Raw genomic sequence first — 12,538 nt, forward strand, 5'->3', positions numbered from 1 at the left:
TTCATTTTTAAGTAAGCAAATGGCTCCCAAGAACAGTAAACCACTCTAATGAGAAATCTGAAATACATGAACTGTACACTAAGTATTATATGCGAATATAAAAATTTCAGCAACTGAAGATAATTAAGCATTGCAATACTTACCATGTGAGATACTAAAAGCTCAAATCCCCCCACTAAATACGCAGGTAAGGACCTCCTTTAATAAAAGGAAGTTAGAACTAATCATGGCAATTCATTTCTTCTAAGACCAAAAAGGCCATAAACATACTGCAAAGGAAAGTGCGTATGGTATGAGAAACTGATACTGAGAATTGCCAATTTAGAGATTATACTACAAGTTAAACCTCTTTAGTCTGACATTCTCTTGTCCAGCAATATTCATGGTCCGGCATGATTTTAATTAGCTGGATGTCCACTTCTAGGCGTGGCCAAGTTTCCAGTGGTCCATAAAGTTTGCTTACAGCCAGCAATCCTGGCACTCAGTGTTCTGTGCTGTTATTTACCTCTAATTTACCCCAAATGTCTTCTAAGAGCTCAGCAGCAATGGAAATGTTGGTAACACTGTTGGACAATATTGATCTCCTGTGGTTTAGCAAATTCTCTGGTTTGCCACTGGTCAGGTCTCAAAGTTGCTGAACTAGAGAGCTTCAACCTGTAGTACTATCTATGGACAAGAAGGACTAATAATGGCAAAGATCCAATACAATGATTCAGTAAACTCACTCCTGCTCATTTCAATCCAATATATATTTTAATTAAACTACCTGCTCTACTTAATTATATGAATTAATCCAAAGTATATGGATTAATAATTCCAGATTTCTTCAAAGTTATAAATTTTCCTCTGGGAGGCATTTTGTTAAATTCTATAGGAAATCAAGGATATCATATGTCCTTAAAATCAACTTATGTATAGTTTCCATCAAAAAAAGCAGTAAACAAGATCATTGCATTTGTGTCAAATAGCTACTTGTTTTAGTTCTAAGACCTGTATACAAGAAAAAGACACTCCCAGTCCTTGGACAGGCAGCAGCAAACGGCTTTTGGAATCTTCCATTACCACATATACATTTGACAGCAGACAGATTAATATACTTTCTCCTTGCATTAGAATCTTAGGAAACTCTATTTTTATGAAGAATGCACCTTGTCCTCTGGTACAAGTAGACATATTTTTTACATTAATTTACAACAACATTTTAAAATGTGTTAAGATTTCATTTTAGAATGTAATACTCACCCAAAGAACATTTTACTTTATAATATGATTTGTTTACCTTCTTTACAAATGAAGCATTACTTATATCCTCATGCAGCTTGTTTAGTGTAGTATCTACCTATATTGCATTCTTTTGCATATTATATAGAAGGAACTGTAGCTTCCTACTTTTTCATAGACTAGAAAAATATTATGGATAATTTCTGTAATGAATTATGGAGAGTTTAGAACTAATGGTGGCTATGTTTAAATAGTTTTATATTTAGCATTTAATATTTGTGTAGGACCAATTCTGGACATCAAACCTGGGAGAAAAAAATAAAGCAACTAAAATCTACAGTACTTACTCTATAGAGTTGTGTTGACACCATTCGGGAGCTCCACTGACTCAAAATAAAATCACAGTCCTTTATCCCCTTTCAGATTATAGCCTCTTATCCAAATAATATCAGAAAGGATAAAATTTAGTCCATTCATCTAGCAAATATTTCCCTCTGTTTCATTAACATGCATAGCACAGATAACAATTGTTCAATTTAAGGGTTTTTACATGATTACAGTGTAAAAAATCATCATACAAATGTAGTTTTTGTCAGACTCAGTAATGCCCTTAACTTAATAATACCCATATATTGCATACTCATAAAACAAGAGTTTAGCTAAACCAATTGTGCAGAAAGCAGCAAGTAAATATGGTTAATTGCTTGGGAGGATTATGGAATATGCATTATTATAGGAAGCACAATTATGTTCAGAGAGACTCACCATAGATTAGAGGTAAAAGGCCAAAGGAAAATGGAAAAAATACTGTAGGACATATGGTGAAAATCAGGAATTCTTATTAAATACCCCTTAGCTATTGTCAATAGAAGAACCCACATAAATTAAATCACTACGACAGTTATGTACTGTAAACTAGCTAAGGCTACAGCAAATATTGCAATCCCTCCCCTCTTCCCCCCATTTAAACCCTAATTTTTACTGAGGTTTAAATGGATGTGAAAGAGAACATTTTTCAGTTTACAGTATAGAATATATGATGATTTTGTACATCTATGTAATTAACTGTAGCATTTTATACTGAGTTATTAAATGCTTGTAAATGGTACACAATCTTTTAATCTACTTTGCATAATTTTATAATGGAAATTTTGAATAGGCACTTACTGGAATTACAGTTAATCCTGATACAGTCTAGATGGGGAAGAATAGATGAAAAATGAAAATTTATCCTTCAAGGTAATAGCTGCAGACATCCAATAAATCACAGTCCACCCTTCCGGGGACAGACACATGCAAATATGGCCACTCCAAATGATTGGTCTTTACATATTACTATAACCCAGATATAGTGCAATAAAACTTTATAAGTAAAAATGGAAGTATAGGTCAAAATGGCCAATTTCAAACAAAGCTACATGGTGACAAATCTAAGTGAAAAATCAGGTTTAGCTGTCAAAAATGCTTGATTGAGGCAGGCCACAACTTTTTCCCCATCTGTGAAAGAACAGATAACTTTTCTCAGTGTAATTAAAAAGTGCTCCGTCACAATGGGGCATAGAGTAGGCCAAGCCACCATCGTACATCTTGGACCACTATTATATACTATACTTCAAAGGTGGATGTTTTATCTTACTATTAAATTAAGAAGTAAAATATAAAATACTTTCTATGTAAATCGTCTTTCACACTGCAGTGTATTTTTTACTTGATATAAATATATACAATCAATTCACAGCAGAACAATGACTCTATTTAAAATGTCTTATTAATATCTCAGAACATTTTATTTGGCAAATCTAGGAGTTTGAGAATATCATATTGTTTCATCTTACTTCTCACCTACTGTAGAATTCACTAATCTTATTTTTTCAGAAAAAACATACAGGCGTTGATTTTTTTTCTTTTTCTTTCTTTTTATATATACATATATATCTATAGAGAGAGAGAGCAGTATCTACTTTATATGAAAACAGATTGGCTTGCTTTGGAGAATCATTTTGTTGGATTATGACCCCAGAATTTTAAAATATTCAACACTGTTTTATATATACAGTAATTTCTCTTCAGCACCTTTGAGGAACATAAATAATATAAAACCTAGATTTTGTTTCCATATAGCTGAGTTTGTCATGTGTCGTCAACCGCATCAGAAAAGTGGTTGCAAACAGCCAGGGACCAACACTTACACACCTCTTACTACAGAAAGCTTTCCTGAAGGAGGCCCCACGTTGCCATTTTGTGATTTAAAAGTTTTTCTTAGTTTGCAGTAACCCTAGGCTATCATAAGAGGAAACTATAAGAAACAGTAAAAGAAGACCAAATGGTAGTCTTCATATTTAATTCATTTCTCTCTCCATTAACCTTCCTTTCCCTCCTCCTCCCCCTCCTCCCGCCTCAGTAAATATCAGAATAGTAACTCAGTGACCTACTTTCTACATAATAGTGTGAGCTCATCATCATGTTAGCTACACAAATTAATACTATATCTATGAAAGCACCATAAAACTAAATTAAATAATTATTCGTCTTGAAAACAATAATGTAAAATAAATCACTTTAAGAAACCTATGTGAATTTTTATTCAATGTGTTTTTTCTCTCCCATACTTTCTCCCTCTCCAAAAAAAAGGGGGGGGGGCAGAAATGAAAAGGGTTTGTGGAGTTTGATAATTATTACAGAAAACAGTAACCTAATTTTTTGTTAATTTTATACCAAACCAGGAAAGCATTTTATGCATTTATTTTTTTCTGTAGAAGGGCTTGTGTTTTTTGTGTTCACATGGCTGTTCGCTGAGGGTCGCAGACTTTGGGCATTGAAGGGTTGTGTAATCTTTTGACACAGATATACCACTATAGAATTGTTCAAAAAAGAAAACATGAATTTCACTAGATATTTGCTAAAAAGAGGAAACCAATAATGCCCATCAGTTGACATAATGTTCAATATTTCATGTGTGAAAATTAGAAGTTTTTTGATTAGGTACATTTATGATATGTTAGTTGGTGGAGCTAAAATTAGACTGACCTACATATTATAGCTGGAACAGTTTCTCTCTGTATTCTCAACTTCTTTAGCTGCTAATTATGAAGAATCTGTGGGTAGAGACCAATTCTCAGAAATCAAGCAAGTTAAAATTATTTCACCTAGAAATGTCACTGATGAACTGGCTTTCTCTTTTTAGAAAACACAATAGTACAAAATATATTATGATGGACTATGTTAGACTGTGTAAAGAATAAAAAATGCAAAACCAAAAGAATAAACATCAGTAACTTTAAATAATGGATGTGCGTATATATATATATATATATATATGATACATATATATAAAATTTAATTTTAATGCCAACAGGCTGTTGAATAAATGCTTGCAAGCAAAATAATAAGAATAAAAGTAAGAATGCTGAAGATGTTAATTTCTGGGAGGGGGAAGGTTTGTTACCTAGGTTGACCGTTAGTTTAACTCGTCCTGCATCCAGCTCTAAACGAAGTGTATCTGCTGATTCCCTAGAAGTAGTTGCCATTAAAATACCATAAGCTCTCTGAGACCTGAAGCGTAAGGACACATCTTCTGCCTCAGTATGCATCACAAGAGGGAGCTGTATCTTCATAAACATACTTCCGTCATAGCTTAAAACTGTTGCCTCTGGAAATAGACAAGAAAACTGCTAGTTAAAAATAAACTGTTACATTTTATTTATTAAGCCGCTTGTAGTAAAGCCTACACATTTATATAACCAAAAGACCCAATACCATCATGTTGAAAAAAAGAACAATAATTGTTGGGATACATAAGAAAAGTTAATTTAAAATCATAAATCTCAGGTTTTGGGGAAAAACAAGGCAACTTTTAGACTTAATTTAATGAAGTCGACTGCTATATTTTTAAGATTTAATCTGACAAATACTTAGATTTGTGCACTACTTTATATACATGAACATAAACTCATACACAAAGGACTTGCAAGACTAGGGTGACCAGATGTTCTGTTTTTCAAAGGGACATTACTGTATTTAAGCCCTCCTGAAGGTGTCCCTATTTTTTCTTAAAAATAGGGATGTTGAGTTGGCTACTTGCTTCCCTCCCCTTGCTGCCTCTGTTTCAGAGGCAGCAAGGGGGGGGAGAAGCAGTGACTAGTGCAGGTGGGGTGTGGTGGGGGCAGAGCTGCAGCATCCTCGAGCCAGCTCGCACTGCCTCCAGGAGCTAACCCTGCTGAGGTTCTGCATTTTAAATGTAGTAAGAGCCTGCAGGGCTCTGGGGCCTGCCAGCTCCCAGATGCTGCAACTCTGCATTTTAAATGCATTAGGAGTTGGGCTGATGGGTGCCCAGTTCTTAATAAATTGAAACTGCAGAGCCGACCACTCGATTAGCTGATTAACCTAAATTTTATAATCCCTACTTAAAAATGGGTAAATTGTCCCGTATTTTCTCTCTCCACTTCATAGAGTACTTGAACTAAAAGGGACATTGAAAGGTCACCAATCCCAGTCTCCTGCACTTATGGCACGATCAAGCACCACCTAGACTGGGGTGGGCAAGATGTGGACTGCAGACACCTTGCCATGACCCTTAGGCACAGAGCAGCTCACACCACTTTAAATGGCTGGCTGATCCATGCTCCGGATGCTGGGGAGGGAAGGGGAGTCTTCGCCCACTGCCCCTGTTCCCAACACACTCTCCCAGCTCCCCATGGCAAGTTACTGGCCAATAGGGGCTGAGAAATTTTGCTGGGAGCAAGAACAGCATGCAAAGCTTCCTACCTCTGTCCCATCTTCCCTCCCTATGCTAGAACAGAGCCACATGGGGCAGGCAGGGGTTTTGACCAGCTGAGGATTGCAGAAGACAGACTGAGAGCCTGCCTAACGATTCTACAAGGCTGCTGGCTGGGAGCTGCCTAAGTTAATGTCTCCCAGCCACAGCCCACCTCAGGCACCCCAACTACCTGCCCCATACCACCACCTAAACCCTCTTTACCCATCTCGCCATCTCTTCAAGGTCCCAATTCCCTCCCAGATCCTGCATTCCGTCCTACACCTCTCCCTCAGGCCACAATCATCTCCTGCATCCGTACCCCTTTCCTGACTCTGCACTCCATTCCTCTTTCTCAGTTCACCACCCAAATCCTTTGCACCCCCTTCCTCCTCTTCTTCCACATCACAACCTCCTCCCAAAACCTGCACCTTCTCCTACACACCTCCCCCAGACCAGAATCCTCTCCTGCATCCATACCCTCTCCTGGACCCTTCACCCCAAGCTCCTGCCCCAGATCACAACCCCCTCCCTCACCCAAACTCCCTCTGACACCCCACACCTTCTTCTGCACCACAATTCCTAACCCAAGCTCCCTTCTGCATCCAACTCCCATCCCACAGTTGTGTGGCCCTTGACCACTTACCAAAATCTTGGAATGGTCCTCCATTAAAAATGATTGCCCACCCCAATCTAGGCAATTTCTGACAAGTATTTGTCTATCGTGGTCTTAAAAATCTCCAATGATCGAGATTCCACAATCTTCCTGGGCAATATATCCCAGTATTTAACAATCCTGACTCTTAGGTGGAAATGACAGGGGGAGTGTCTTGCCCCTACTTCTAAATCTGTATACCAAGGAAGAGTTGGGTTGTGGATAGTCTTTGCACAGCTACAGGGAATTCTATTTTCTCTCGTTCTAGGATTTCATCTTTTTTTCTATATCCTTGCTGTTGTGGTTTCCTACCTAGTATTACTTGTTAGAACAAGTTTATGTAGGATATTCTGGAAAGCTTTGGTCAATCTTCCCTCCCCCCCACTCCAAGGTTAGGCAGCATGTTCCTCCATAATGAAAGAATGGCTCATGCAGCATGAAGTCTTCCTGTCACTCTCTCTTTTTATAATTTCCTCTCCGCAAGCAGGAGATCTTGGTTTCCTTCCATGCAAGTTTTACATCCACTCGGGCTTGTTGATTTAGCATGATGATAGCCTGAATAAGTGAAGGAAGTTTGGGGTGGAGTGGTTATGAGTGAACGGATGTGAGTCTCAAAGGACTATTATGAATTCCTCACATGAATAAAGGGATGTTGGCTACATATTGCTCACCTAAGCGATGGCCCTTTCACATTGAGTGAGAGCCTAGTATTAAGACCTGCACTGGACAGATATCTACTGAGCAATTTGGGGAGATCTACCCTCCCTTACTTATTTGAATGGGCTGCTTACAATTAATAAAGTAATGGCCTCATGAACAGCCAGTGGCAAAACATTGCCCTATGTCTTATTACTTCACACGTCAGGCTCTATCCAGTTCCATTTAACTGGCTTTGATTCATGACAAATTGCAGGCTGAGATATACACCTCTGTCTGAGAGAAACACATCTTTCCTGGAAACCTGCACTGCTAGGTTGTCTCACATTTGGGGTTACAATAGATTATTATTTTCCCCACCTTCAGTGGCTCCAACGAGTTTTGTTTGATTAAAGGTACTGGAACAGAAGCCTAAGCTCTAAATGGCTGTGCTAATGTTTAATAATATGCTACTTGTTAAGAGGAGGCACAGCCTTTAAGACAGGGAATAACAGTTTTACATTGCTGGAAGCACAACAAGGAAAGAGATTTTATTAACAATCATAGAGGCCATTAATACTAGCAGGTTTCTTTTTCTTTTTTTATGTCAGCATCAAACCTCATGTACCGGGAAAAATTATCCAACGGAAGTGAGATACTAATCCTTGCGTTGTAAAAACTGATGAAATGCAATACCTCTTGGATGAATTTATGAACTGCTAACTTTGCTTAAAGAAATATTTTCCTTCTATGCTCAAAAATGGTATTATCATTATTTACATACCTAGTGAAATTCTCAGGGCCTGATTCTGTTTCTATTTGAAACACTATCATCAAATTAATTCCAATAAAGTCAGCGGAATTAAACAGATGTAAAACTGATGTGAAAGGATAATCAGGCTGTTAATGTGGATGAAGGCTGGGGTTTTCTAAAACACCTAAGAGAACAGAGAACTCAATTCCTCTGGACTTTCCTATGAGTTTTTCCCTTGTCTCCTTTTGAAAAAAACAGTTAAATTATTTATTGTTCTTTGATTTATTTTGTTTCCAAAATGAAGACAAACTGTTCTTAGAACCCCTCAAAGGGCCAACGGGGAGGAATGTTGTTTTTCAGTTTAAACCTTGAACAATTTGGGAATAAAATATCAAAACCAAAGGGTTAGAATTAAGGAATAAAATTATAATAAAAATGTTTTCCATTTGAAATTCAAGACCTGAATCTGTCAAGTGAACAGAAAATGAGTTTGCACCTGTCTCCTTTTCTTTTACATTCCCTGCCTTGTTCCCTTCAATGCGTCTTCTTCCTCCTATTGCTCAGGGATGTTAAGCCCTCCAATGCACCATGACTTCTTACTTTCCTCTGAAACTACATTATTTACTACACTTTTTCCTACTTCCTGTCACCTTCTCTCGATCCCATCATCATTCTCCTTGTTCCCTCCCATTGGCATAATAGTAGGCAGTTCTTTTTTAAATGTCACTCTTGCAACACTAGTGGAGATTTATTTACTTATTTATTTGTTACTTCTATTCCAGTAGCTCCAGTCATGGACCAGACTGCACTGTTGGAGGTGCTGTGAAAACACAAAACAAAAAGGCAGTCCCTGCCGCAAAGAGCATACAACTCTGGAATCAGCATGTAGCTATAATTATTCATATCAGAAAGAAGCCACTGGCACTGTAGTGATGCTCAGTCCAGAGGAGGAAGGGTCATGAGTGCACTGAAGGGTGAGAGGAGGAATGGGACAAGAGCTTTAAAAATGAGTATCAGAGAAAAAAGAAAATGAATTATTTAATGTGAAGAGTGAAAGGCTTGGCTGGGCTTCCTCAGGAGCAATGAAGTTCATGTGAAGAGGAGATGAAGGCTGTGGACAGGATGAGAATTCTGACTTGAAATAGTAGTGTGTTTTGAAGGCAATAGCAGGTTAGGACTTTGGACTATGAAGATTAAAAAAAACAAAGGACCTGATATGGGCCAGTTTCAGTTATCCCATTCCTGACTTTGTAATGTGTAATATGCTGTGATATGGTCCAGACACAACAGCATGAAAAATGCTGAGTGGTCAAGTAAGAATAGCTGAAAGGATTTCAAACACCTTTTTGAAAAAACAATGTGAAAGGATTTATAATCAATGAAACACTGAAGGTATTATCCTAAAAAAATCCAGTGTGTTTAATCAAGCTCCTTTAATTTTTTTAAAATCAGTTTACTAACATATTGAGTTCTGCTCCATAATTTATGTATGGAAGGTGTAATAATGGCTTCCTCAGAAGCCATTTTACCATGGTCTTTGCAGCTGCCTCAGATGGAGTTTCTCAATATGGAGGTGATAGAAGCACACATCTACACAGCAGAGATATTTCAGAATAACTAACATTATTCTGTGTCTACACTACAAGCAGCTATTTCAAGATAATGTCAAGCTGGAGGACTTCTTACTCCAACTCCTGTAACCCTAATTTTACAAGGAGTAAGGGTATGTCTACACTACCCCGCTAGTTCGAACTAGCGGGGTAATGTATGCATACCGCACTTGCTAATGAAGCCCGGGATTTGAATTTCCTGGGCTTCATTAGCATAAGCGGGGAGCCGCCATTTTTAAATCCCCGCTGCTTCGAACCCCGTGCAGCGCGGCTACACGGGGCTCGAACTAGGTAGTTCGGACTAGGTGCCTATTCCGAACTACCGTTACTCCTCGTGAAACTAGTTCGAACTAGGAGGGTAGTGTAGACATACCCTAAGAGAACTCGAAGGAAGTCTGTTCTTCCTTCGACTTCCTGCTATGTAGACATCGCCAAAAGCCGAAATAAGATATTTCAAATTAAGCTACGCAATTGATGTAGCTTATTTCAGCTTTAGCCCTGTTGTGTAGACATACTCTTAGGGAGGATATATACCTATCTTCACCATTGACTTGTTGCATGGCCAAGTAACTTTACCTTTTTCCCCCTTTGCCGTTTCTTTTTTTTTTTTTTGTATTTAGACCATAATCTCTGTGGGGCAAAGGCTATGTGTTTGCAGAATGCAGAATGCATCCTGATTTTGGCTAAGGTTGTAAAACAATAATATTACATTTTAATATCACAACAGAGAAAGTCATTAACAACTTACATAAATAATTACTGGACAAAATATGAATGAAACAAATGTATTCACTATAATTAGGGTAAATGTTTAACATGGGTAAGAGTCTGCCACCTTCATTCATAACAAGCAGTGCTTTATTTCAGTAGCACTGCTTGAGGGGGATGTCCTCACTACACAACAAGTGTAGGGTGGTAGAACTAGCCCCACAGGATATAGCAAGTGCAAAGAATGAAATCTGTAGTAATCAGATAGGCAGATGATGAGGTTATTATAACAATAGGAAACACATGACTTTTCATATAGTCCGGAATTTGATAGGAGTTTTTATTTTATTTTATTTTATTTTATTTTATTTTAAAAGATGTCCAGGGACCATTCAATAGTAAAAAATAATACCCAAGTATATTTCTCCTCTGGAAAGGTCACGTAACTGTAACTTTACATGCCTGTCCTTCCTTTGATAAATTTACTCTTTTGCATTGTTCCTTATCCAGTCAAAATAATGCAGCCATGAAAGGCTTTGCCAAGAGCCAGTCACAAATTGTGATCCATGATAAAATCAGAGAGGCAGCCAAATTATATTGCTGTAGCATCTGTCCCTCCATCTGCTATAGTTTCTGTAAAAAACCTAAATCAATCTATAAATTATGCTGATCTTTTAACTTTATGAATAACCAAGTTTTTGATACAGAGGAAAAGTAAGCACATACAACCCAATTTCTGCTCACTCACACACACACACACACACAGAATTAATTTTGAACAGCCTTGGAAGAGCATAAATGGCTTTTCATTAGTTACTAACTGATCGGATTATAAATTCATATATTCATAAAATCATAGAAATATGGGCCTCAAAGGAAACTTGTGAAGTCTAATTCCTGAATGACCAAGAAAAAATCTGTCCTTCCCAAACATATGTTATTCTAAGATTTTCTTACCCTCCAGTAACTGGGATTTCACCTTTTTATCATTTTTCTTTGCAATGGTCCACAGGATAGTAATTTGTTCACATCTTTCTTAAAGTGTAGCACTCAGAACTGGACATAGTACTCCAGATGAGTTCTCACCATGAGCAGATTAGGAAAATTACCTCCCATGCCTTACAAATAACACACCTATTAATGCACTTCAGATGCTAGTTGCCTCCCTTATATCTGCACTGCTCAAACTGTAGGCTCAAATTCAATCTGTAAACCACTTCAAACTCTGCATCCTTTTCTTCACTACTATCACCTAGCCAGTTATACCTACTGTTTGCATTTGTGCATTTGATTTCTTTTTAACTGCAGTACATGGGACTTGTTTTAAAATCATAAAATCATTCAATATTGGAACTGAAAGGAACCTCAAGAGATCATCAAGTCCAGTCCCCTTCTAAGTGAAGAACTTTGCATTTGTCCTTATTAAATTTCATTCTATTTACCTTAGACCAGTTGTCCAGTTTATCCAGATCATTTTGAATTTTGACCCTATCCTCCAAAGCACTTGCAACCCCTCCTAGCTTGGTATCATCTGCAAACTTAATAAGTGTACTTTCTAAGCCATCATCTAAATAGTTGATGAAGATATTGAACAGAACTGTTCCCAAAACAGACCCCTGCAGAGCCCCACCTCTTATGCCCTTCCAGCATGACTGTAAATCATTAATAACTATTCTCTGAAAAACCGCCAGTTGCACACCCACCTTATAGTAGCCCCATCAAGGTTGTATTTCCCTAATTGATTGAGACCATATCAAATGCTTTTCTACAGTCTAGGTATACCATGTCCACCACTTCTCCCATATCCATAAGACATGATATCCTATCAAAGAAAGCTATCAGATTCATATGGCATGATTTGTTCTTTAAAAATCTATTATCAGCTTATTTTCTTACAGGTTTTTGCAGATGAATTCCTTTATTACTTGCTTAATTATCTTTCCTGGTACAGAAATTAAACTGACTGGTCTGTAGTTTTCTGGGTTGTTCTTATTTCCCTTTTTATAGATGGGCACTATATTTGCCCTTTTCCAGTCTTCTAGAATCTTCCCTATCTTCCATGACTTTTTAAAGATGTTAGCTAAAGGCTCAGATACCTCCCCTATCAGCTTATCAACCTCCTCCTGTAGCTTTCCCACCTGATTCCTGAGAGATTCTACCAGTAGGAACCTTTCACATTGGATGTCTCTCCAGCCTGGATC

General features: G+C 37.7%; 1 protein-coding gene across 9 annotated transcripts in view; it reads right to left on the reverse strand.

The window, feature by feature from the left end:
* The window catches only part of NRXN1 (neurexin 1), a 1,118,405-nt gene that overhangs the window by 570,117 nt on the left and 535,750 nt on the right, over positions 1 to 12,538 (reverse strand). For all 9 annotated transcript variants that reach the window (XM_075925467.2, XM_075925456.2, XM_075925455.2 and 6 more), the window contains 2 exons: positions 4,667 to 4,870; positions 2,389 to 2,415 (listed from right to left, as the gene is read on the reverse strand). In XM_075925467.2, the coding sequence (XP_075781582.1) occupies positions 2,389 to 2,415; positions 4,667 to 4,870 (231 nt within the window). The remainder of the gene's footprint in view (positions 1 to 2,388; positions 2,416 to 4,666; positions 4,871 to 12,538) is intronic.

This window comes from Pelodiscus sinensis, chromosome 3 (genome assembly GCF_052426305.1).
Source record: "Pelodiscus sinensis isolate ZL-2025 chromosome 3, ASM5242630v1, whole genome shotgun sequence".
Taxonomy (NCBI): domain Eukaryota; kingdom Metazoa; phylum Chordata; order Testudines; family Trionychidae; genus Pelodiscus; species Pelodiscus sinensis.